This window comes from Oncorhynchus tshawytscha, linkage group LG29 (assembly GCF_018296145.1).
Source record: "Oncorhynchus tshawytscha isolate Ot180627B linkage group LG29, Otsh_v2.0, whole genome shotgun sequence".
Lineage (NCBI taxonomy): Eukaryota > Metazoa > Chordata > Actinopteri > Salmoniformes > Salmonidae > Oncorhynchus > Oncorhynchus tshawytscha.
In genome coordinates, this window is record NC_056457.1 from 19,230,600 (window position 1) to 19,256,296 (window position 25,697).

The 25,697-nt window shown below is 42.3% G+C and overlaps 2 protein-coding genes and 1 pseudogene across 3 annotated transcripts; 1 reads left to right on the top strand and 2 right to left on the bottom strand.

Moving 5' to 3' along the window:
* Positions 1–1,729: 1,729 nt before the first annotated feature.
* On the top strand, positions 1,730–5,923 carry LOC112227784 (vesicle-associated membrane protein-associated protein A). Of its 2 annotated transcripts, XM_042308732.1 has the most exons (7): positions 1,730–1,934; positions 2,605–2,757; positions 3,012–3,115; positions 3,381–3,461; positions 3,972–4,196; positions 4,609–4,785; positions 4,958–5,923. In XM_042308732.1, exons 1-7 carry the CDS (start codon positions 1,877–1,879, stop codon positions 5,117–5,119), a joined length of 960 nt encoding a protein of 319 aa, XP_042164666.1. In that variant the 5' UTR covers positions 1,730–1,876; the 3' UTR covers positions 5,120–5,923. The 2 variants fall into 2 exon arrangements, with proteins under 2 accessions (XP_042164666.1, XP_024248432.1); XM_024392664.1 differs by lacking the exon at positions 3,972–4,196 and having other exon boundaries at positions 1,733–1,934.
* On the bottom strand, positions 5,214–11,311 carry LOC112227783 (protein APCDD1-like). The gene is made up of 5 exons (XM_024392662.2): positions 10,838–11,311; positions 10,315–10,510; positions 9,350–9,905; positions 7,229–7,550; positions 5,214–7,105 (listed from the first exon to the last, which is right to left on the bottom strand). Exons 1-5 carry the CDS (start codon positions 10,881–10,883, stop codon positions 6,648–6,650), a joined length of 1,578 nt encoding a protein of 525 aa, XP_024248430.1. The 5' UTR covers positions 10,884–11,311; the 3' UTR covers positions 5,214–6,647.
* Positions 11,312–20,395: 9,084 nt separating this feature from the next.
* On the bottom strand, positions 20,396–25,118 carry LOC112227508 (annotated as a pseudogene).
* Between the last annotated feature and the right edge of the window lie 579 nt (positions 25,119–25,697).

The following is a 25,697-nucleotide window of genomic DNA, read 5'->3' on the forward strand; positions in this document are numbered from 1 at the left end:
TATGCTACCCCTGTCAGGTGGATGGATTATCTTGGCAAAAGAGAAATGCTCACTAACAGGGATGTAAACAAATTTGTGCACAAAATGTGAGATAAATAAGTTGTTTGTGTGAATGGAACATTTCTGGGATCTTTTATTTCTGCTCATGAAATATGGGACCAACATGTTACATGTTGCGTTTATATTTTTGTTCAGTGTGTGTGTGTGTGTGTGTGTGTGTGTGTGTGTGTGTGTGTGTGCGTGCGTGCGTGCGTGCGCACGCGCACGCACGCACGCACGCACGCACGCACGCACGCACGCACGCACGCACGCACGCACGCACGCACGCACGCACACACACACACACACACACACACACACACACACACACACACACACACACACACACACACACACACACACACACACACACACACACACACATACACACATACACACATACATACATACATGATTGTGGACTTCAGGAAACAGCAGAGGGAACACCCCCCTATCCACATCGATGGAACAGTAGTGGAGAGGGTAGTAAGTTTTAAGTTCCTCGGCGTACACATCACAGACAAACTGAATTGGTCCACCCACACAGACAGCATCGTGAAGAAGGCGCAGCAGCGCCTCTTCAACCTCAGGAGGCTGAAGAAATTCGGCTTGTCACCAAAAGCACTCACAAACTTTTACAGATGCACAATCGAGAGCATCCTGTCGGGCTGTATCACCGCCTGGTACGGCAACTGCTCCGCCCACAACCGTAAGGCTCTCCAGAGGGTAGTGAGGTCTGCACAACCCATCACCGGGGGCAAACTACCTGCCCTCCAGGACACCTACACCACCCGATGTCACAGGAAGGCCATAAAGATCATCAAGGACAACAACCACCCGAGCCACTGCCTGTTCACCCCGCTATCATCCAGAAGGCGAGGTCAGTACAGGTGCATCAAAGCTGGGACCGAGAGACTGAAAAACAGCTTCTATCTCAAGGCCATCAGACTGCTAAACAGCCACCACTAACATTGAGTGGCTGCTGCCAACACACTGACTCAACTCCAGCCACTTTAATAATGGGAATTGATGGGAAATTATGTAAAATATATCACTAGCCACTTTAAACAATGCTACCTAATATAATGTTTACATACCCTACATTATTCATCTCATATGTATATGTATATACTGTACTCTATATCATCTACTGTATCCTTAAGTAATACATGTATCACTAGCCACTTTAACTATGCCACTTTGTTTACATACTCATCTCATATGTATATACTGCACTCAATATCATCTACTGTATCTTGCCTATGCCGCTCTGTACCATCACTCATTCATATATCTTTATGTACATATTCTTTATCCCCTTACACTTGTGTCTATAAGGTAGTAGTTTTGGAATTGTTAGCTAGATTACTTGTTGGTTATTACTGCATTGTCAGAACTAGAAGCACAAGCATTTCGCTACCCTCGCATTAACATCTGCTAACCATGTGTATGTGACAAATAAAATTTGATTTGATTTTACATACATACATACATACAGTGTATTTGCCCCTTATGCAATTATCCAGTCTTATAAATCCCCGGAGGGATTTTGTCAAATTAATAAATTATATAACATTCTAACCTTGTTTAGCATTATCTAGTCCAAATATGGCACTATTTGTATACGTTTCAATGGGGGGATTTTATTTTGAAGGCGAACACAGGTAAGAGCACTTATTTCGCGGTGACGTGCATTTTGCCCTGCTGCGCGCTTCCTTAACAACTCAACTGTACTCGTGTTCACGTCTATTGGCTCAGAGTGACTCGTTTCCCATATAGTTGATTTTACACTGACCTGGCTCCTTGGAACGGTTTCAAACAACACAATTCACACGAAATGTCTAAATTGGAGCAGGTCCTTGATCTTGAACCACCGTATGATCTCAAATTTAAAGGTAAGATAAGAATGCTGTCGGTAGCTAGCTAACGTTACCACCTGTACTGCTAACGTTACAGGCTGTAGTAGACGCTTTCGGGAGTGGTAGCTATCGTTACCACTACAGCTCCCTGGACCGGGGATGTGTAGCTACAACAACCCCACTGACACCGCTTGTATACCGCCGCCATTTTGAGATGGAAGCGAGGATATATGGGCCTACCGAGTTACAGAGATATCACTTTAACAGTACTGTACTTTCTAATATTCTAACCAACCTACTGGTTTTGGAAGGCGTATGCTCTCTGGATCGGTATGCTAACTAAGCAACACATTCTGATTCGACCAGACATTCACTGATTAATTTATTTGCCAGGGTCAGTGGCAAGGCTGCAATTGCGGTTGTGAATGGGAGCAAGCTGATTGACTGACAGCTCATATGCTAGTTATCCCACACATTGACACATTGCATACCCCATTTCGCTATGCCCAGATAGTGCATGCATTGTTATAGCTACATGTTTATCTGAGCCTAGATACACTCTGTTTTCAATGGGTAATTTTACTAAACAGTAAACAATCTTACATAATGTGTAGCAACTAGTCTGTTGGTTGTCAATTTTGTGCCTGTTGTGTGCCATCTTCACGAGAATCCATTGACCCTCAACACCATCTCCTCTCCCATGCAGGTCCCTTCACAGAAGTGGTGACCACAAACCTCAAGCTCAAAAATCCCTCTGACAGAAAAGTATGCTTCAAAGTGAAGACGACTGCACCTCGCCGGTACTGTGTACGGCCCAACAGCGGCATGATTGAGTCAGGAGCCACTGTCACTGTTTCTGGTAAGGCTTTATATCAGCATATCTTTGTCAGTGTGCTGCCAAATATGACAGAGTATCACTCAAGCAACCCCTTTTTGTCAACAACACTAAACAAGAGCAAATTATATCCTGTCACTATTTCCACTATAATTCATTGTGTGACTTTGTAAATGCAGAAGAATCAAGCATGTACATGTCAAATGCATCTACCAGTACACCTATATGTAGGCATAGTTGTTGACCCAATTTTGACCCCATATCTTCTGCCTCCACAGTAATGCTCCAGCCCTTTGAATATGACCCCAATGAAAAAAGTAAACACAAATTCATGGTACAGACAATCTTTGCACCATCCACTGCTACAGACATGGACGCAGTGGTAAGTTTCCTGTCTACATTAGTACTAATTACATTTTGTGCTTTATTCTAGTGGCTATGTCATCTATGGAAAACCTGCTTTTGTTGATCCACAGATTTCAGTACTGTATTTAAATAGCTTTTTGTGATTTATCCAGCAGAGGGCAGCAAATAGTATATTACACAGCCCCTGAGTATTGCATGTTTGTTGTTATTCCATCAGCGGTCGCTGTGATCAACTAATCCATCTATGTTTACCTTATCTTGTACTTGTTGAATCGCCACAGTGGAAAGATGCGAAGCCAGATGATCTGATGGACTCCAAGCTGAGATGTGTGTTCGAACTGCCCTCTGAAAACGATAAAATGGTAAGTAGTGTGTACAGTAGTAGAAAATAGAACTTCTATCAGCGGCCTTCCAGGGTTCTGGTGTTATACGTCCAATGTTGTACTTTTGTCACGGCCACAGTTCAGTGTTGTCTGTCAATGCATTTATTTCACATTATCTCAGTCTACATGGCTTTCGCTCTCTCCTTACTGCTGTTTCCTTTCTCTGCATTTTATGTAGGTACAGTCATATGATTGTTGCCCATATGCGATCTTGTGGATTTTTGTGTGGATAAACTGTAATAACAAGCATTTCTACCTCACAGCTCTCTATTGTCACATCTGAAACACTCACATCATGTAACAATTACAACTTGTTCCTGGTGGTGAGGTCAGTTTTGTTGGTTCAACACAGTCATTTATAGCAGTGTATAATGTCTTACCCTACAACCAAAGCAGCAATTGAGAACCACTGAACACCCCAAAGTTAAAGACATGACCTCTATATATCTATGATCATGCATGCTGCATGTGCTTCCCCTCGTGCGATAGCCTAGCGGTAGTGCCAGGGAGACCCGTGGTAGCATCATGGCATTCACCACTCCTGGGCAGACCCCCAAGCTCAGCGCCAGGCACCTGGGGGACAGGGCAGCCCCCACCCCCGGAGAGTACCGCACTCCCCTGTGCAGCTGGCACCACCTGGCAGCCCGCTATGACTCCAGCGATCTCCCAGAGTTCATGTCAGCACCCAGCTCAGTGAGAGGCAGGCAGTGGAAGGTTTGTGGCAGAGCAGGAAGTGGCTGTTCAGGGGTAGATTGGGAAGTGTAGTTTACTCACTGTAGGTGGTCACCGCTCTTCTAGTGTAAATTCTGATTGTAGTAGAATAGTTGTCTGATCAGTGCTAAGTATGCTGTACAGGTATGGTTGTAGCTTTGTAACAATGTAATGTTGGATAATGGTTATAACTGTCATTTTGCCATTAGACCCCTAATGAAAATGTATCACCTCTTCATGCTAATTTTAAACAAATTTAAGTTTTCAAAAATATATTTCCATCAATGTAACGGTTTTATGACATTTGGTCTACTCAAAAGCGTGTTTAGTTTATTTGGTTGGCATGTACAGCAATGTCGGGAGGGAAACTAGGTTCCTGGTCACTTTTGTATTTTTTCACTTTGGCTGCCTCCAGAATGATGTTGATGCAACCAAAGCTGCCCCCGTGCTCAACTCCAAAGCAGATGGCACGTCGGCGCCAAGGCCCAGCAGCGCGTCCATGGATGACTCTGAGATGAAGAAACTGATGGCTGAGTGCAAGAGGCTGCAGTACGATGTGGGCAAACTCTCAGACGAGAACAGACAACTCAAGGTATGGTCATAAGTTGTGTGATGTCTAGGGTTGGGGGGATATTAGGATAGTATTATATATTGGTGATAAAAGGTCACATATCCTCAAGGCATGGAGACTAATGTTCTTATAAGATGATATTGGCCTGGGGCTTTGGCTGTGGTAAAGAAGGATGTGTTTATCTTCCTCTCAGGACGAGGGCCTGAGGATGAGGAAGTCCCACCGGTCAGACGACATGGTCACCGGCTCGGGTGCCATGATGAGCAAACAGCACTCTTCCAGCTCCCTCCCCTCGCTAATGGTTGTCATAGCAGCTATCTTCATCGGATTCTTCCTAGGGAAGTTCGTCTTGTAGGGGTGGGGAGGGGGTGGGCGAGAGAGAAGGAAAGCGGGCCGGCATAGGCTCTCATTTCACTCCCAAGACCCTCAAGGTTAAAGTGTGTGTTATCGTTGACCTGCCATTATCAGTGATAGTGTCAGCTCACTGCGTACGTACATATGTTCTGTGTACCCGATTCATAAACTGGCCTCGCCTTTTACAATCTCACACGGTTAGTACACATGTGGGGAAAAACAGAGAGGAATGAGCTTTCTCTGGGGTTTTCTTGGAGGGGGGGGTTCTGTTCAGACGTTCTGTTATTTTTTGGGGGGGGTGAGGCATCAGGAGAGGGAGGTTTTCTTAACTCAAATTTTACACTTGTTAGCGCATCGATAACAGGCGAGTCGGGGTACTGGGTTCAAGACTTTGGTTGAACAATTCTCATGAGTTCTCTTTCTGTGGTTTTAATAAGAGTTGGAATGTTCACTGTCTTGTATGTTATTTTAATCATTTTAATAAAATGGGATGGGGGGGGGCCTTCCAAGCAAAAGACTGCTAAATGTTGCTGGATGGCCTCTTACATTGAAATGTAACTGAATTCTTAAATCCTTAATTTTTCTTGAGGAATGTGAAACAATACAGTATGCTGGGAATATAGGTGTCTCCTTCCATGGACATTTCCTGTTTCCTACTGACACACACAGAATTATTACATTTCTTTCTAGATTTTTTTCTTTACACAAGTTATATCCCTCGAGGCAAACGTTGACTGAAAAGATCTCTCTGTTCTTGCAGTCCTGTCCCATGGTATTTAACATTGAAATAAAATGTTTAACATTATTTTTGTGGCAGTTTGTCATCTTTGCATCTTTTGTCTTTGAGGAAGAGTGAGGCTCGATTCCATTTGTGTTTGGTGTCCTCCATTCCTCAAATTGCAAACGCCATGTGATTAACATGCAAATGTCATTGGAGTGAGCTGCATGATGCATAGGCTGAGGTTCCACCCCATGGGGCTTGTAAAGGCAATGTTCACGGTAAGTGCTGCATATGTCGGCTCGACATTCCTTAAAAACACGCCACTTCGATACAGAGCCAAATTTTTTGTAGCAGGTTAGGAGAATTTAAGTTTAGTTTCAAATCCACAAGCTTGAATATTGACAACCATCATGACTACCTACACAGAGAAAGGAAGAAACCAGTAATATGGCAAGGAGAGAGAGCGAGAAAGTCGGAAAGTCACTTGTATTGAAGTGGCATGTTATTAGGATGTCCCATGTCGGCTCAATCGAAATGACTTTTAAATGGCATTGTCGACAAAGTGTGATTGGATTGAATCACGGCCATAGACAACTTGTGTTGGGCCGTGTTCTTTAGCGCACACCGTTTGAAAACAAGCATTTTTAGTACAGTAGATCATCATTTCACCTGTCATAGTGTTTCATGCCTACTGAACATGACACTGAATGATAATGTAGCAACTCAACATTAATTACATACTGTATTAAGAGTCTAAAAGTCCAATGCACAGTCAGTGCTGCTCTACAATATTCAGCCACTGCTAACCCTAGCTGAGATACAGAATGGGTATAGCTGCAATAAGCAGTACTTTGACCACATCCAGCATGCCACCTCTTTCTCCCTGTTTGCAGCAGCTACTCCCCAGCCTATGGAGCTGGTCGGCTTCCCTCCCCCAATCCGTTGGCCCCTGGCCGGCCCCTGTACACTGCACTAGGGGAGCCTGGTAGGAGGTGGCCGTCTTATGGGGCTGGTTAGGGCTGGAGCCATCCGTGGGCCTCTGGCCGTTGAAGAGAAGGAGGTGGTCTGCCGAGTCTCGATCCATGCGGAAGAGTTCGTACTCGGTGTGCGGAAGCCGGATGCCCAGGGCGGCACAGCCATGGGTGGGGGTGACGTCCTGCTCCAATCCCTGGTGCCATGAGCCCTCGGCCCCGCACTCATTACCCCGGAATATATTGAGCAGGGAGGTGGTGGCCTGGTCCATGGGAGTCACCCTCATGTGGTCCACTGTGAAGACCAAGAGGGGATAAGGGAGGTTGTTATGCACACTTTAATAATGGCATGATAAGCTGTGATCATGCATGATAAGCTGTGATCATACATATATATATTTTTTTGACTAACGCCTACCTGTGAAGACAAACTCTGTCCCTCCCAGGACCCTGGTGGAAAGGACTGCGTGGCTGTAGTGACCCCGTGCGTACAGGCTGAATGTGGGGTGTCTGCACACTGGGTCAGAATAATGCCAGTAATGGCCCTCCCAAGTGCGGTTGTGGTTGTGGAAAACAAAATGGCGGGTGAGGAAGAGGACCCCAGGGCGGACCTCACACCGCTGGCTTACCCATTGGCCCTGTAGTTTGACGGATAGGTTTTCTTCGCAGGGCAGGATGGGAGGATGATGCTGATCCGCCCTGGCCATGACTCTGCAGATAAGGCAGGTATGCTCATGGCTCTGCAATGGAGAATGTTTTTGAATGTTCCATATTGTGAATCAAGAAGGAGAAATACACACACCTGCAAAAGACTGTGGATGTTGAACCGCATCCCATTTCAATGTTTTACATCATTGTACCATCAACATTATTCAGTTGTTTTATGACATGTGTGTTTTTAAGAACCTTGCTAACTATAATACAATAAGAGTAGCATAATGTGCTAAAAGGTGAAATAGATATGTTGAAGCAGTTTAATGAGTTACAGCATGGTGATAAATAACACCACTGATGCAAACTGAAATGTCAACAGACAACCAATCATGATGATGAAAAACACAAACAAGGCAGTTCAAACTGGAGTCTGTTGTCTGACTCTGACCTGCCCAGCCAACCCAATAAAGGAGAAGAGTGCTAGCTTGGCAGACTGTTTTCTCATGTGTTACTTGGGAGTGTTCCTGGCGCCACTACACATCCTAAATTGATGGCAGCGATGAAAACAATCACCATGGCAAAGAAACAAAAGCTTCTCCCTGGCCTGGAAATTGCACTTGGTGATGGGGCTACTACTCCTCTCTCTCTTCTCTGGACGGGGCTCGTTGGACTTATTAAAAGCAGTGGGTGCCTTCTCTGCCTTGCTCTCAAGTCCATCATTAAACAGAATCAGCCACAGGTGTGTGAGTTTGAAAATGACAATAGCTGGGAAGATGGAGATACAGTTGAATAGACAAATAAAACAAGATATTTTCGTATCCAAAGACTCTGTTTTGGATTATTCCAAACCTTTCAACAGTCTGGTAGACTAGAACATCAAAGATGAGCATCATACACAATGACTGCTTTTATGGTTTTCGATCCCTGTTTACACTCATTGGGCTGTGCATACATTCTAGTAAAAAGCCCATCAAGCCCCTGTTATGTGGGGAGCACATTTTAAAGTGTACTCTTAGTGGTTGAGCATCAGATTAATGTTATAGCTGAGCGTACTGTATTCATTCAAGGCTGGCTGTAGCTCTACCACCTTCGCTACCATAGAATGAATGAATCACTTTCAACATAACTCGCCTGAGCTTTTAACTTTTAACTAGAGCTCATTTACATTGCCCTGACACATTATAGGCTGGGAGTTGTTTGTGTTGGTTAAAAAAAAGACATGCTGGTAGATATATGGGTAAATGCTGCGGGGAGACATAAAAGGGATGGATCCTTTTGTATGACGGAGGAGAGGGAGGAAAGGAGGGAGCTTCTGAACTGAAGGCCTAGTTCCATCTCTCTGGTCAGGATCCAGTTTTATCCCTCTGCCCTCGATACAGCCTCAGGCACACACACACTGCCACAGAGTAAGGGCAGGAATTCAGAGCACAGCATACTGCGCCACTATTTGCTATTCTCTTTGAAGAGCGGCTGTGGAAAACCAACCAACGGATGATCACTATCATCCGTGGGTCCACTCTGCCGCTGGGTTTGCACAATTCATATTCTCTCCCATTTCACCCAAAATCAAACACAGAAAGTTGTCGTGTACAAGAAGCTACAGACAATACTGTGATTGTTGAAAGAAAATACAAGTACACAGCACTGGAATATGATGTATCCCATACTGTATATGTGTGGCATCATTGTTGCAACAGTTTGTCATCTTCAACATCCACAATACTTTTCAGTTAGTAGGGATTTGATACTTGAAAATGAAACTACAGTATCTGCCAAAAGGGATTCTATCTCAGTGGGTCTCAGTATGTAAGTGATGACCCTGAACATAAAAATACAGAACAACAGATATGTAATAATATACATTATATATCTCTATGACTCTGACCTTGGTGTGCTGCAGGGGCGGCTGGTAGCTGGAGGGTTTGTGGTTTGTCCTCTGGGCTCGCTCAGTGTGGACATCCCCCAGGAAAAGCTCTTCAGTGTGGTCATCAGGGACCTGGGCGCCATGATGGCGGCGCTGCTCCACACGCACCAGCTGCAGCTCATTCATAGTGAAACCCAGCCTGCGGGCACAATCCCTCCCCCGCTCCTTCTCCTCACCCCACAGGTCATAGCTGATATGGGGCTCCCAGGGCTCCCACGACTCCCCTCCAACCAGGGATGAAGCTCCGCAGCTGGGCTTGAGCCACTGGCTGAGGTTCCTGGCTACCTCAGGGCTGTGGAACACAACCTGGACGCTGTGGAGTTGGTAGTTGGCCTCGGTGCCTCCGCGGACCACCCATGAGGCCTGGCGCAGGTGCAGCTGGCCCCGGGCGAGAATGGTGTAGGTGGGAGAGGAGCAGCGGTTGTCCCTGTAGTGGAACAGGAGGACCTGGAAGGTGTGGTTGTGGTGGAAGAGATAGGATCTGGTGATGAACTCTGGCCCAGGCCTGACCTCACAGCTGACAGGGGGTATAGAGCAAAACATGAATGATATTAGCTTCGTCAAATTATTCACTATTCCAGTATTATGCAGTGAGTCAGATGGGTAACTAGAGTCAAAACCCAACCTACCAGCCAGTTCAACACCTAGTCTTTTACCCTAAGAGGTCTAAAGCTGAACCTGGTGTTGTGCCAAGTAAGTTTACATACAGAATAGTACTATTATATATTGCCGTGAACTTAACCCAACACCTAGCAACCTCCTCAAGAAGTTTAGATCTCATGTGTCTAGAGCTGCAAGGTCCAGGGTTCAAGCTCTACCCCCTGACTTCACTACAATATATTGACTATACATTCTTAAAATGATGTACATTTTTAATAAAGATGAATAACAAACCGTTTAATGGCGCACATTACACAGTAGATTACCTGGTGGATACCCAGTGGCCTGCGATGTTGGGTGGCATATGCACTGAGATCTGTCCTCCATGGAGGTGCTTGAGCATGTAGTGACACTGGGACGCAACAATAACGGAATGCCGATCATGCTGCTGCCCATGTTTCCTCCCCAAGGATCTGACACTGGCTCTTATGTCAGAGTGAAGCAGAGAGCCCTCACAACCACCTGTAGGAACAGTGGATAAACTGGGATGTCATTAAAACACTTTCAAATAGTTAGAAAACTCGCAATTATGCACGTTTTAGTAGTCTATTATACATCAATGAAAACTATATTACACAAAATAACATGAAAATAGCATGCTTTGCAAAACATCTATTGCTAAATTCTAGAAAATAAAACAAAAATCCACTACTTTTCGTTTAAAATCGCATTTTCAAATCATATACGTTTACATTATAGGCTATATCGCCCAATATTGGATATAATAATACAACTATTTAGGATACATATTAACTTGAAAATACTTCCACCTTAATGTTAAAAACTCACCATTGAAAAGAAAAGCAGTAGAGATAATCACTTTGATCAGTAACATTGTTAGTCTTGACTGAGACGACACTTTAAAAAATATTTGAATTAGGTAAGAATCACTCCAATTTCCATGATAAAGTATTGTTCATCGTTAATGAATTGTCTTCCTTCCCATTTGAGCCGTTCGTCACCAACCGTTCATTCCAGAATAATCAAACAGATCATTGAAAATTCGTTGTCAATCATTCTAAGAAACGTGGCTTGCTGCGCCGATACGAAATAAAACGAGTTCCTTTCAACAATTTAGGCTACCAATTCAGCAGTTCTTCAATGTTGCTCTTAGATAAATGTTATTAATTTTGTTATGTTTCCTCTATCCGATTTTTTTATTTTAAATGGACAGGCGCACTCCTCTCTGTCCTCTGTGTCATAGTTGAAGAACACACACACGAGTAATATTTTCGTAGGAGGGCACTAATCATGCTTTGACTCAGTGCCCCCCAACAAACCGATGAGTCAAATCCTAAAGTGAACGTGAGCAAAGTAAACTCCCGCAAGCAAAAAATAACCAGTGATATGCTTGGGCAGTTTAAAAACAACTGTAGTAGTAGAACACCTAGGTCTGCACTCACAGCACTGTGCCACTGACAATTTGAGCAAAAGTTATAACATATCTTATAAGCAGCTTTTTCATTTTTTCACTTTCATTTTTCACTTGCTGCTTTGGTATCACATTTCAGACCAGTGGTATAAATGATTGTTCATGTTAAATACTACACATTCAAATAAATAACTGTTCAAGACGTTGCCACACCATACATGAATGCACTGTACAGTAATACAGCAGACACATAATTCTACGTTCTACATTTTACATCAGGCTATTGCAATACAAATGCAATAACCAATGCACTCACTATTTTTATTGAAATCTCCTGGGTTATGAATAATTTGGTGGAATATAAATATGCCTTGCAGTTGAGTAGTGAGAGGGATATTTGTCAGTGTGTGGTCAAAAATACCTCTCACTCCAATCTCTCCTCATCTGTATTTCCTCAGTGACCTGATGGGTTTTTCAGCTACATAAATCATTTATCAGTTTGGTTGAGTAAAAACATACAAGAAGCCTACAGTATGAAATCCTGCTCCTGAGGTAAACAGTAAAGTCGATGATCCACCCAAGCTTTTTATCCTAACATTGTGAAGTCCAATAGTAAGATTCTGCAAATGAATTCCTCTCTCTTTCTTTGTTTCTGTCATTTGCCCTCTCCTCCATTATAATGTTATTGCAGTTAGAGAATCAATGCATGCACTGAGATAAAATAGATTTGGATTCATTGTATCCACACACATTTATAATGTATCAATGTAAATAATACATAGTGGGTTCTAAATAATTCTATTTACAATATCACTACCAATCGTTATGGCCAACCTGGTCTCAAAGCATTTCGTATTATTCTGTACGCAAATCAGCGACACACCATTTAGTATGATTTGTTACGTTTTGTAAGGTATGTCTTAATTTGTGTATGCACATCACACATTTTGTATGATATGTTACAAATTCTAACTAGTTGGCTAATGTTAGCCAGGGGTTAGGGTTAAGGTTAAGTTTGGTAGTTAGGTTAAAGGGTTAAGGTTAGGGTTAGCTAAAATGGTTAAGGTTAGGGTTATGGGAAGGGTTAGCTAAAAGCATTAGGGTTAGCTAACATGTTAAGTACTTGCAATGTAGCTAAAATGCTAAAGTATTCCATGATGAGATTTGAACTCGCATCCTTTGGGTTGCTAGATGTTCGCCGTATACGCCCACCCATCCATGCTGACCAAACACGCTCTCATTTTTGCCTTAAGTAACCATCTGTCTTATATAACCATACCAAACGTAACAGACCATACTAATTTGAGTGTCACCGGATTTACATTGTCTATGAGACCAGGCTTTATAATGTGATATTCATGTTCTAAAAGGTGCTGCTTGGTCAATCAGACGTCTGCATTGGCCATACAAGCATTTATTGTGATGTGGCCTTCACAGACGTCAGAGCAAACATGCCTTCTGCGCTTCGCGGCGGAGCGCAGAGCTGTTGTGAAGGAAGTTGTCAAGGAAGTGAGTCTGTGCTTATACAGGACCTCCCACTCTCACCTACCTTCAACCAATCATGTCAATGCAGAGCTATATGGAGCCCTCCGCATTGTTTCAAAATTTGAGAGGAACACTGCAATGTGGTACGGAGATCAATTTGGCCTCTATGTGCCTCCTGAGGCTTCGCAATTGCGTCACACCATCCATATTGCGCCTCCGGCCACATTTTCGGGTCAAGCATAAATTGAATTTAAGTTGCAGAAGGTCTCACCTAAGTGTGCGTATGTGTAGTGGGAAGAGACTGCTCCTTGTGCTCACTGGGCGCCTGCCAGCCTGCTAGCACAGCCTAGCACTGGCTCGCCCAAACCCTTAAGGGAACCTAAGCATATTTAACAAGACCAAAATATACTTACTATGGGCATTTGTGTTGCTAAATGAAAACATGCTTGCGTTGGACGCCACTTTGATGCTCAATGATGTAAAATGCAACACGAGAAAGTAGAAAAATAACCTTTCATGTCCATGACTGGGAATGTCTTGAATGAGCACTGAGTATTGGCATTGATGAAGGCATTGAAAGGTTCTGATATCAAAACTCAGTTTGTGGTGTAATTGAGGCGTTAAAAATGTTTCCTCAATGGACAAAGAGCTATTAAGATTAGTCAACCAGCTATAAAGTCCCAGTATTTAAACCCACATCAATCACTGACTGACATCCAGCCACATCTTCTCCATCCTCCATCCCTTCCTTCCACATATTGATACATTTTTACCAATACAGTGATGTAGTGGTGACTGGAGAAGTGTGTATACTCTAATTTTGTCCAATTCTTTTTTAGAGTAGCTACCCTTTAATTCAAGTGTGCAGGCACCTAGTACTGTTGTTTGATTAGCGTTGTTTTTGTAGCACATGAGATGGAGTTTGCAAGAGTTTGGAGTTTGCAAGTACGGCGTAGACCATTCACTACACCAGTGTTTCAACTTGTTTCAATGAAACAAGGATTTGTGAATTACCACTACCGATTTCATAATGTTGACTGTTAGGTGCACTTTGGGCTGGTTTCTTGAACGCTGGACACAAAATAATCTTGGACTTACTCCGCTGAAGGACAAGAGAGAGTGTGAGTGAGTGTCAGTGAGGAGATGAAAAGAGCAGCTGTGTCTGTGGTTCCCCACAGGACTCCTCTCCACTCAGGGGGATCTGGAGGCCGATTAGGGATGGAATCCTTGTGGCCTTTGTCGTTGGGGGTGACAGGACCCAGAGATCAAGGGTCAGTCAGCCCTCACAGATGGGAGTCAGTTGACCTCCTCTTCTAGAAGTTGGACATTGTGGATGGATGGCAGATATATAGATGGATAGATATACCACACTGGTGTTGAACATTGCAACCCAATCTGAAGTGATTTGAGGTCCCACTGGGCACAAACTGGTTGAATAAACATAATTTGTTTTTATTTAACTAGTCAAGTCAGTTAAGAACAAATTCTTCTTCACAATGACAGCCTAGGAACAGTGGGTTAACTGCCTTGTTCAGGGGAAGAATGACAGATTTTTACCTTGTCAGCTCAGGGATTTGATCTAGCAACCTTTCAGTTACTGGCCCAATGCTCTAACCAGTAGGCTACCTGCCGCCCCAAAATCTGTCAAAGTATTGTGACGTGGAATGTATGTAGAAAACACATTGGATTTGCCATAAACAATGTAAACTGTTGTTTTGAGGATGACATTTCAACAACCGGGAGTATGTCTTCATTGTAACCAATTTTCAACGGAGACAACACTTGTATAAAATATGATGGATTTGTATCTTTGAAACAACGTCAGATCTTCAATGTTTATTTGCACTATATGTTAATGATTTAACCCTACAAATTAAACATGCTAAACTTGGTATTGAAGTTGCAGACATATTTCTGAGATCTTGTTGTGTGCTGATGAAATAGTTATCTTTGATGAGACAGAAGACGACCTCCAGAAAATGTTGAATATTGTTCATTTATGGTGTACTAAATGGAGACTAGTGATACATCAAGAGAAGACCCAGATTGTTCATTTCAGAAAGAAGGACGTGTAGAGAAGTGCACACAACTTTTATTTTGGTACAACCTCATCATTCTACACTGGGCTCTACAAATACCTTGGTTTCACTCTGGATAAACACATGACCTTTGAAGATCCCATTAGATCACTAGCAGATGCTGCAGGTAGAGCCTTGGGGTCAGTTTTAAACCAAATGAAAATATGTGAGGATCTTGGTTACTGTGCTTATTCTCAGCTGTATAAATCCTGTGTGTGTCCAGTGATGGACCATGCTGCTGGAGTTGTGACAATGTTCAAAACAGAGCAATCTGCTGCTTCTTGGTGTGTACAAACTGACTCCAAACCTGGTCATTAGTGGAGATATGGGCTGGTAACCATGTGTGGTTAGACAAAAAGATGACATGGTACGTCTATAGAACAGACTGATAAATATGCCAGAACACAGAATCACAAAAAAAGTGTTTGACTGGGACCTTATGCATAGATATCAGTGGGCTAGAGCATTTTTATAAATGTTGTTGTGAAACTGATTTGCAGTCCTTGCTGTCCCCAGTCCACCTGGCCATGCTGCTGCTCCAGTTTCAACTTCCACCTGACTGTGCTGCTGCTCCAGTTTCAACTGTTCTGCCTTATTATTATTCGACCATGCTGGTCATTTATGAACATTTGAACATCTTGGCCATGTTCTGTTATAATCTCCACCCGGCACAGCCAGAAGAGGACTGGCCACCCCACATAGCCTGGTTCCTCTCTAGGTTTCTTCCTAGGTTTTGGCCTTTCTAGGGAGTTTTTCCTAGCCACCGTGCTTCTACACCTGCATTGCTTGCTGTTTGGGGTTTTAGGCTGGGTTTCTGTACAGCACTTTGAGATATCAGCTGATGTACGAAGGGCTATATAAATACATTTGATTTGATTTGATTTGTACACTGAGTGTACAAAACATTAGGAACACCTTCCTACTATTGCATTCAGAACAGACTCAATTCATCGGGGCACATGGACTCTACAAGGCATCAAAAGCGTTCCACAGGGATGCTGGCCGATGCTGACATGCTTCCTACAGTTGTGTCAAGTTGGCTGGATGTCCTTTGGGTGGTGAACCATTCTTGATACACATGAGAAACTGTTGAGGGTGAAAACCCTACCTAAATATTTTGTCCTGCCCAGCGGTGAGTATATGCAGGTATACGCCGTATACCCAGTCATTTTTCAGTGAGCATTCCATATAATCACTTCTTAATCCCCACTGATACGTATCAAAGTAGTGTAGTGCAGCTATACGCTCTATCAATTAACAGGGCTGATGGAACAGATAGGAATGTTTAGTTTAACATTTTTATAAACTATAATTTCTCACCTTTTCAGCTCAGTAGCTCATAGTAGCTCATAGGCAGTAGGCAGTAGGCCTATGCGTGAATGCTCCAAAATACAATTTGGGAAAAAACTGTAAGCGGTTTCATGGACAGAGATCAAATCAAATTGTATGTGTCACATGCTCCGAATGTAGACCTTACAGTAAAATGCTTACTTACAAGCCCTTAACCAACAATGTTTTAAGAAGTTTTAAGAAGAATAAGTGTTAAGTAAAAAATGGGTAAGTACAAAATAGGATAGAAAGGTGACAAATAATGAAACAGCAGCAGTAAAATAACAAGCGAGGCGATATACAGGGGGTACCGGTACAGAGTCAATGTGCGGGGGCACTGGTTAGTCGAGGTAATTGAGGTAATATGTACATGTAGGTAGAGTTAAAGTGACTATGCATAGATAATAAACAGAGAGTAGCAGCAGCGTAAAAGAATGGTCTGGGTAGCCCTTTGATTAGCTGTTCAGGAGTCTTATGGCTTGGGGGTAGAAGCTGTTAAGAAGCCTTTTGAAGAATTCTGGTTACGGGACGAGCAGAGGCTTGAATTTTGTTTCAGACAGGGCGTGTTTGAGATTGCTTAGTTTGTTCACAATGCCTGGAGGATAAATGTATTGTTTGTGTAGTGTGGCTAGATGGTATCTGTACTTACCATGGTTATTGTATGTATATCATTTGTTAAAAGTTATTTTGTTTTGAGTACAAGGAAAATGTTACTGTGTTTACTAGTGTCTTGTAAGCCTGTGTGGTCTGGGCACCGGTAGGTGTATGACACTTAAATAAATAATATCAATCTTTATCCACAATCAGAAAAAAATAGAGGCTATGCAGCACCTCCTACTGGAGAGTTGGTCTACCTACAGCTACCTACCCCGGCCAAACCCGAAAGACGCTGGGCCAATTGTGCGCCGCCCTATGGGACTCCCAATCACGGCCAGATGTGATGCAGCCTGGATATAGGCCTAGGGTCTCAAGCTTGGGTTGATTTCAAATGAAATGTTCAAGTTAATCATTTATATGGTGATTCATGTCTCCATCTCAAGTTAAAGAATAGGACTAAATCAAATCAAACTTTAAAGTGCATTTAATATTTGATTGAGTCCTATTCATTATCTTAGATTTTTGGTTGAGATGGAGATGTGAATCCAACATATCAATTCATAATTTTAGAAAAACTGGAATTAAAGCAGACTAAAAGTCAGTAGCACAAAAGATACATCTCCTTCAAAGGTTGATATTTGGATGGGTTGACAACCAAACACAATTCAACATCCCCTTTGCAATACAGTAACAAATTATATGTTTGATTCACGTCTCCAACTAAACCAAAAGTTAAAGAATAGGATTAAGCCAGTGGCACAGATTTAACTATCCAAGCATTAGATACAACTGCTTTAAATGTTCAATACGACTTTTGTAACACTGTAAATAGCCTAAAGTTGAGGCTATCTTAAAAACTAACGTAACAGTATTTATTCAACCTTAAAATGAGTAACACATCCATGGCCACAGGTTACTGTAACTATACAAATATTCTTATGTAGCCTAATCATAGAAAGTGTGCATGTTCAAGATAGCATGCAAAGGTCCCAGGTCTGTGGAGAGATTTACAATTGCTATAATAATCTGTTCAGAATCTTGAACAGCATTAATCACTTGCACTATGTACTTTTAATGGAATCTTAACTGCAATCCAGGTCCTTTGGTTGCGCAATTAGATGAAACAGTGATAACACATTAACTCATTGTATAAATACCAAATATCTGACATTGTGTTCCCATTTGAACGTTGTTGTGCTTTTAGATAGTTGAAAGCATAGTGAACACATTGGGAATTCAACTAACTTCTGGCTGTCTTTCTGAGAGGGTGAATAATGGTTGAAATCTCATTGAGCAACGTCTCAACCGATTATAACCCACATTTCCACATTGAAATGACGGTGTGAGCCCAGTGGGGTGTATTAGGCACCAGAAACATCAACTCAAACAATACATGCAGATATTGTAGCTTCTATGACCTAGAGTAGAAATAATTTATTCTTAACAAATAAGACAATAACGTATTTATGTGAGAACTGGGAATGCTTTAGAGGAAAATATCCACAAGCCTTAAGTATTCTTATTTTAGACAGGTCGTCTCTGTTGTCTGGTCAGACAAAACCAGAAAAAGTTAATGTTTCATCCTCAAGCAAACAGTTTGAAATGATAAGTGTCTCTAAATATTTGAAGAAGAAAAAATATGCAGTGTGTTCCCAGGGAACATTTCCATGTGGGGCTCATATGGGTCAATGAAGGGCTGTTCCATGGATCACATGAGGGAAACCCAACAGTGACCCACAAAGTTATCCTCAGCATCCATATTAGCCTCAATGTTAACCCAATTGGGTACCTGCTAAGATAACCAATTAGAGCCCTTGCCCAGTTGAAACTCATTTAAAACCCAGGTGGGGCCCACCTGGACATGTTGGCTGGGGTTGTTGCTTGAACATCTCAATGTGGTGGACATATGGTGCATTGACGACCAACAAGAGAAGACAAACACACCCAGGTATAAGGGAAGAAGGAATGTCGTTCTGGCTCTGGGGTTCCGAAAAATGTTCCACACGTGCAAAGAAATCTGTGTCGAGTCCAATTGGAGCATCTCCCCCCACTGTGCAAAGCAATTATAATCAGTCATTAATAATAACCCTAATTTAAGAAATGTATCCCAGAAAAAAAAAGAGAAACCACAGATGATCAATGTTGGATTAGTAATAAAAGTCTCAGTAGCAGTTGTGAGGAAACAACCCTTCCACATCCATAAATGGTAAACTGCCATATAAAGTAGGCTGTGATTGAGTCATTAGTAACTCTAATAAAAAAATGTAGCCCAGAAAAGGAGAAAAAGGAGTCAAAGCAATGGCAGATCAGTAACAAGCATCTCAGTAGCAGTTTGAACCAACCCTTCCACATCCATAGATGGCAAACTGCCATTAACAAGAGTATGGCAGGTCAAGTGCACTGGTGGTTATTCTACCATGTCTTCCTGCAAGCCCAAACTTCAAACGCTGGCCTGGAACAATGAGAATTCTGACTGGGCTTCCTGTTTCCTCCGGGGCTTGTGAAGTTCACAACACCAACAGCGAATGAAAGCTCCTCAGTGATGAAATCACCAATCCGGGTCAGAATATGATTTTTGTCTCTCTCCCTCGCAGAGAAAAATTGTTCAAACCCTGAGGAACAAAGTTTCTTTTAAAAAACACCACCATCAATTTGATTTCACAAATTTTACAATATCTCTAGGATAGAAATCCCAGGCCTTGGCTACATATAATCCTACAATTTCTCCCAGGTTCTAGTTTCAAAGTTCACAAGCTCTTTAAAACCATGGCCTTAGAAGCATACTGGGTTCTGTGAATGCCTATTATCTTACGTTGGCATATTTTCCCCATTTTGTGTTTAAACTCATTACCACTGTGTACCTTCGGCTGCTAATCCCTAAACAAACCGAGAGGGAAATCCCAAATCCATGTCCCAAAGAACTCCCTCCGTCTGGATTAGATTAGTGAAGAACACCGACGAATCGAATCAGACTGCAGCAACACAAAGCAGGGATCAAAAGCTTAGTACTGAGACAGAGCCCAATAGGCTACGGCCAGATCTCAAGATTGCTATTGAAAGGTAGAGGAAAAGTGTAGACTGCAAGGGCCCTCCAGGTGAAGAGCTGAGAAGATTTCTTTTTCACATTTTCAACATATTAGGCCACACAACGCACTGCAGGAATGTTAAATAAAAAGACTGTTGTCTGATTCATTGGTGGCCCTGGCCTGCAGCATGTGTACTACAGTGAATAGTTTACCATCCATGTTTGGCATGGTGGTTAAAGAAACATAAACTCTGTTGCAGCAACAAAGGTTGAGTGAGGAGATTGTGTTCAGAGACATCACAGAAGTTGCTCAATGACAGAAGTTGCTCACCATCCTCTTGTGCAGGGCGGTAGGCAGTCAGGCAGCAGACACGGTGTAGTCTAGAGGAATTTGTCCCACATTTTCTGTCTCTCTTTTTCAGAGGAGCTGCACACAGAGTTTTGATGTGGCGCGTTGCAGTCTACTGACCACAGTCCTGTGGGAAACCACATGAGTCTGGCGTCACTTGGGGCTATAGCAGCTCATCCATATGAAAAGGGAAATAACAGTCACATCAGCACTATTCACTAATGTAAAAACACTATGGTTTGTATGCTTCACAAAAAAAGGTACAAAAACATCTCCACATGTAAAGACCTGATGATGAACACAAAACAATTGTTGTACTACATTTGCTTCCAGTTCTAAAACATCTCCTGAGACAGTGTACATTACGTCTCCATGCCAGTGGCGCACAACAGTAAAAATATGTTCTCGTACACTACAGGCGGACTTTGGAAGTCCACGCATGTTCTTTAGCCCGGTGACATTTACCTATGCTAAAAAGGCTGGTAAAACACGAGGGACTGCAATCCAGCCAGTATGGCCAGAGGCAGGTTTTGAGGATTACATTCTGAGAGGATTGGAGAATTCAACATGCCATGCTAACACAGCCCAACATATCACAGCTTCAAACTGCATAAGGCAATATCAAATCTGGTACATTCCTGCATCTTTTATATTTATGTTGGTATATTAATATGATTGTATATATAGTTTTTCCTTTCTACTTTGAAGGGCTCTGGAGTAAGGCAGCAACAAAAACTAAACACATCAATGAAAGGTGTTTCATTTCACACATATATTTTTGTTGACAAAGGAAACAAATCTTATCAAACACAAAATGTACCTTGTCTACTGTTGCTGCTCAAATCTCACAGTCAGAAAACAAACACTGCTGGTAACAAATAACAAATAAGGAAATATGGAGTTGCAAATAAAATAATAAATATTAGAAAATGCCATATAATTGTTTTTTTTTACGATAATACAAAATCAATGAGTTGTCTCAGTTCAGAACTGAAAATCTTGCCCCCTTGCGTTTTGTTGTAGATCTTGTCGATTGGCATTGAATTACCCTGTCAGTCATCTGTAGCTAGAGCTTCTTCAGCTGTTCCTCCAGCCTCTTCACCACAGCCTCCTTCTCAACCAGCCTGAGGAGAGCAGAGGAGACCACACCTATGTTTAAATATTATTTGAAATCATTTCAAATTATTGATATGTGCTTGACTGAGCTTGCTTGACTAAATTTGACCAAGAGAATGGCCTCAAAACGGGGCGGCATTGTAGCCTAGTGGTTAGAGCATTGGACAAGTAACCGGAAGGTTGCAAGTTCAAACCCCTGAGCTGACAAGGTACAAATCTGTCGTTCTGCCCCTGAACAGGCAGTTAACCCACTGTTCCTAGGCCGTCATTGAAAATAAGAATTTGTTCTTAACTGACTTGCCTAGTTAAAATAAAAAACAGACAAACCACCACTGCTGGTGGTAAAACAATGGAGGCCTTAACAAGCATCTCAGTAGCTGTTTGGATCAACCCTTCCACATCAATTGTGGGTAAACTGCCATAGAGCTGGGTTATGAAAGGTCATGTCCACTAGCTGTTATTCTACAATGTTTTCCTGTAAACGAGGAACTGTAGGGGTCAAATGCACTCACTTTCAAGTCCTATCAGTTCCTTCCTTCTTGTGTTCATTTTATGCCTCTTTCAGCTCCTTCTTGGTCACATCCAATTGCTGCTGCTTCTGTGCAATCTGGAACAATAAAGGGACAATGTTAGACTGTGTTTTACCTTACATGCATAATTAGTATTTCAACAAAAATAAAAAATAAATCACAATATTGTAAAAGAGGCATAGAGTATTTTAAAATGGCATAAGAATGGCACTACTAGCTACTACATAAATCTGAGAACGGAAATATTCCAGTTACCTTGCCCTGCATGTTTTGCATGGATTTCTCAAAGGTATTGGGTGCTGCCCTCTGGTGGTTACAGAGAATGGTCACAGCTCTGTTGGCTCGGTTATAGCACAGCAGACTCATATCAGCTGAGGAGGAAAACAACAGGCACATCTTTCATTGGTGTACTCTCTTTACTATAAATCTACATGTTTCAGAGATTCATGTAGTCATGACACAGAGAACATTTGAGTAAAAAATAACGCAAAGTAAGACCAACGAGGGTCAGGTATTTCACAGAGAAGAGCTGAGAATTCTTGTCAACTATTGTAAACTAGATCTTCAAAAACCTGCACTGAGTGTATTGATGTTGGAATAGAAAGTGGACTAACCAGTGGTGAGCTTGTTGAGCCGCTCTTGCAGAGTGGTGGAGGCGTTGAAGGTTCTTGGCTGTTAGCCCTGGCATGGACTGGTACAAGCTTGTTCAAGTAGGTGGTCTAAGAACAAACAACAACCACATTTAACCATATCTGCTGAGGTAGATAAGGATACTGAATGAACCACATAGCTAGTCGTTCTTTGGTTACACTCATTTCCCAGCATTTGCTAAGCATGACCTAAACATGAAAGAACCAGGTACACTGGGTCTTCAACTTATGTTTATTCTATCAAACACGTCATCGTCAGACTCCTTGTTTTCCGTGAACAGCTTCAGGTTCTTGAAATCATGTGTACAAATAATATGTCTGTGTACAAATAATATGTCTGTGTACAAATAATGTCTGTGTACAAATAATATGTCTGTGAACATTAAATGGATGTTTAAGCCCAGCTTAACAATACATTATACAGGGGAATGGATATAGAACAGTTGCTAGACAGTGCTGCTCACCCTGCCCTCCACAGGCATAGTAGCATCATGGAGTCATCATAGTAGCAGATGGAGTCTTCGCCCAGGAAGTCCAACTCCACCATGAACTCCTGGCCTCAATCCTGCTGGTGCAGGGTGATGTGTCCCACTCTCAGAGAGCAGCAGCGCACAGCGTTGGCCATCTCATTCTCCTCCTTCTCATTCCCCACTCGCAGGGCCAGCTACATGTACAGAAAGACACACACACACGTTAGTGAGGGAGATATGACTGTTCTCCATTATGTGTTTAAGGTTAACTGAACAGGCTTGCACTTTGTTAACCACACTGTGGATAGTTGTGAGGTCTGTACCTTGACTATAAAGTAGAGTGCCACTCCTCTCTGTCTGGTCTTCATCTCCCGGTGCTTCCAGTCCTCGGTACAGCCTCCTGATGGTTGTCACCTTCGGCTTGCGTTTACAAGCCACCTCATACTTCTGCCAGTCCTTCTCTCCCTGAGCACAGAGAGAAAGACTTCTGAGTTTATGGCTTAAAATAATGAACTAGAAATATAATAGAATTTGAAATGTATGATTTTTACTGGGTTCAGTCTTCAGGCTCTTCTCAAAAGCTTGGGTTTCTAAGCCTTCATAAATTCATAAATATCTGGGTTTATCAAATATCCAAATATGATTATTTTCTTTCACAAAAGTTTGAGTTTCCATATCTTAAAATATTGTTCATTTTTGTACACAATAAAACACCACTGATATGTTTAATTATTCAGGAAAGTGGGGAGAAAGGCTTTGTACCTTAAGTCTGGAGCTGGGTTTGAACATGATGTACTTGAATTTTCCCTGGACGTTCTCCACCCAGGAGGCCAGCCAGGTCACTGTGTCGTCATGCTGCACCTTCCTCCCATTGTCATCCATAGGGGCCACTGCTATCTTAGCGCCTATGGAAAAGCAACCAAAACACTTTATTTCAAGCTTATTGCCTTTAGAATCTCTAATTCACTTTTGGGAGCAGCATAAACGTATAGGAATATTATTTGTTCTGTATGCTCTACTGCTCACTTGCTGCAGTTGATGGTGAAGTCCTCCGGCTAGATGCTCACTTTCAGCTTGTCCATCTTGGGATGTTCTCCCCTCCCACGGAAAAGCTCTGTGGGCTCCACCCGGAAGTTACCAATCTTCTCCCTGTGGGCTCCACCCGGAAGTTACCAATCTTCTGCCTGTGGGCTCCACCCGGAAGTTACCAATCTTCTCCCTGTGGCCATCCAGCACACAGAAGCCGCACCCCTCCATTAATTATTCTATATATTTTTCCCTTCAGACCTGATCGAGGAAAAAACGAAGGTTTCCACAAGGGTTGCAATGTTATTGCTCTCCCTAAGAATATATTTAAAGTCTTACTACTGAGTTTGGGGACTATGTAATCAGTTACCTGTTTGTTATTTTGTCATGGCTTTCTTCTCCTCCGACTTCTCCAGAAATGATTTCTTGATGTGCGTGAAATCAAACTGACAGCTTCTTCATCTGCTCCCTCTCCTCTGCTGTCATTTCCTGTTTAATCAGTCTCGGGCTGTTTTTTAAAATTTAAATCAGTGATACTAACCTCTCTCTAGTCTGTAAATAAGTTATCTTGGAAGACACTCTTTGTTGTGCACTCATGGTCCAGAATCTTGGCGTAAAACTAGGCTCTGGTGGACATTCCTGCAGTCAGCATGTCAATTGCACATACCCTCAAAACATCTGTGGCATTGTGTTGTGTAATAAAACAGCACATTTTAGAGTGGCCTTTTGTCCCCAGCACAAGGTGCACCTGTGTAATAATCATACGGTTTAATCAGCCTCTTTATTAACCACACCTGTCAAGTGGATGGATGGAAAAGGAATGTAAAACAATTGTGCACAAAATTTGTGATATATATGCTTTTTGTGCATATGTAAAATTTCTGGGATCTTTGATTTCAGCTCATGAAACATGGGATCAAAACTTTACATGTTGCATTTATATTTTTGTTCAGTGTATTTAGTGGACAGCAACAGATGTTTTTAAAAAGAGTTCCACCTCTATACCTCTGGGCACAAGCACTGTTGGGCACAAACACCGACATTCTTGCAGGTTTAAAGCATATTTCCTGCAATTCTATTAATTTTGCCATGTCTAATGCGTATTCATGTGATTTAAATGGCTCAAACACTACAATAAAATCTATGGGCTAAAAAGCTTTAGCTGACATGGGCTAGTGGATCTGGACATTTCTGACAAGCAACAAATAGCTCTAAGGTATGCAATGACTTACATGATAAGAGAAAAACTGTTGATGCACTGACCAATTTCGAAATTGCTCTTTGTGCATTCTAATATTACAACATTCAAGAGTGAGTTTGAAAGCCGGACTGAGATCCTTAAAAGAAATGCGCACCCTCTAGGGGGCACGCCCCACCGTTTGGGAACCACTGCACTTGAGAATAGCAACAACCATACACAGAGTATGAAGAATTGTTACTGTGGAACTTGAAAATTAATGTTGTTCACCTGTTAGTTTACAAACTTATTTTTGGTTAAAAAAAGTGTCCTTTTCTGTCCCGTGGTGTCCCTTTTTGCTACTTTTAGATTTGCGCTACATTGACATAGCAATGGGTGAGAAATGACATAAGGGAAGCAACACATCACCAATCACAAAATATTC

Bases quoted from the DNA above. Each gene is read 5' to 3' on its own strand.
- LOC112227784 (XM_042308732.1), top strand. From the start codon at position 1,877: ATGTCTAAATTGGAGCAGGTCCTTGATCTTGAACCACCGTATGATCTC. The intron at 2,758-3,011 runs GTAAGGCTTTAT...CTGCCTCCACAG, and splicing joins AGCCACTGTCACTGTTTCTG to TAATGCTCCAGCCCTTTGAA. The intron at 4,197-4,608 runs GTTTGTGGCAGA...GGCTGCCTCCAG, and splicing joins TGAGAGGCAGGCAGTGGAAG to AATGATGTTGATGCAACCAA.
- LOC112227783 (XM_024392662.2), bottom strand. From the start codon at position 10,883: ATGTTACTGATCAAAGTGATTATCTCTACTGCTTTTCTTTTCAATG. The intron at 7,551-9,349 runs GTCAGAGTCATA...TCTCCATTGCAG, and splicing joins CGCCCCTGCAGCACACCAAG to AGCCATGAGCATACCTGCCT. The intron at 7,106-7,228 runs GTAGGCGTTAGT...TGGTCTTCACAG, and splicing joins GACAGAGTTTGTCTTCACAG to TGGACCACATGAGGGTGACT.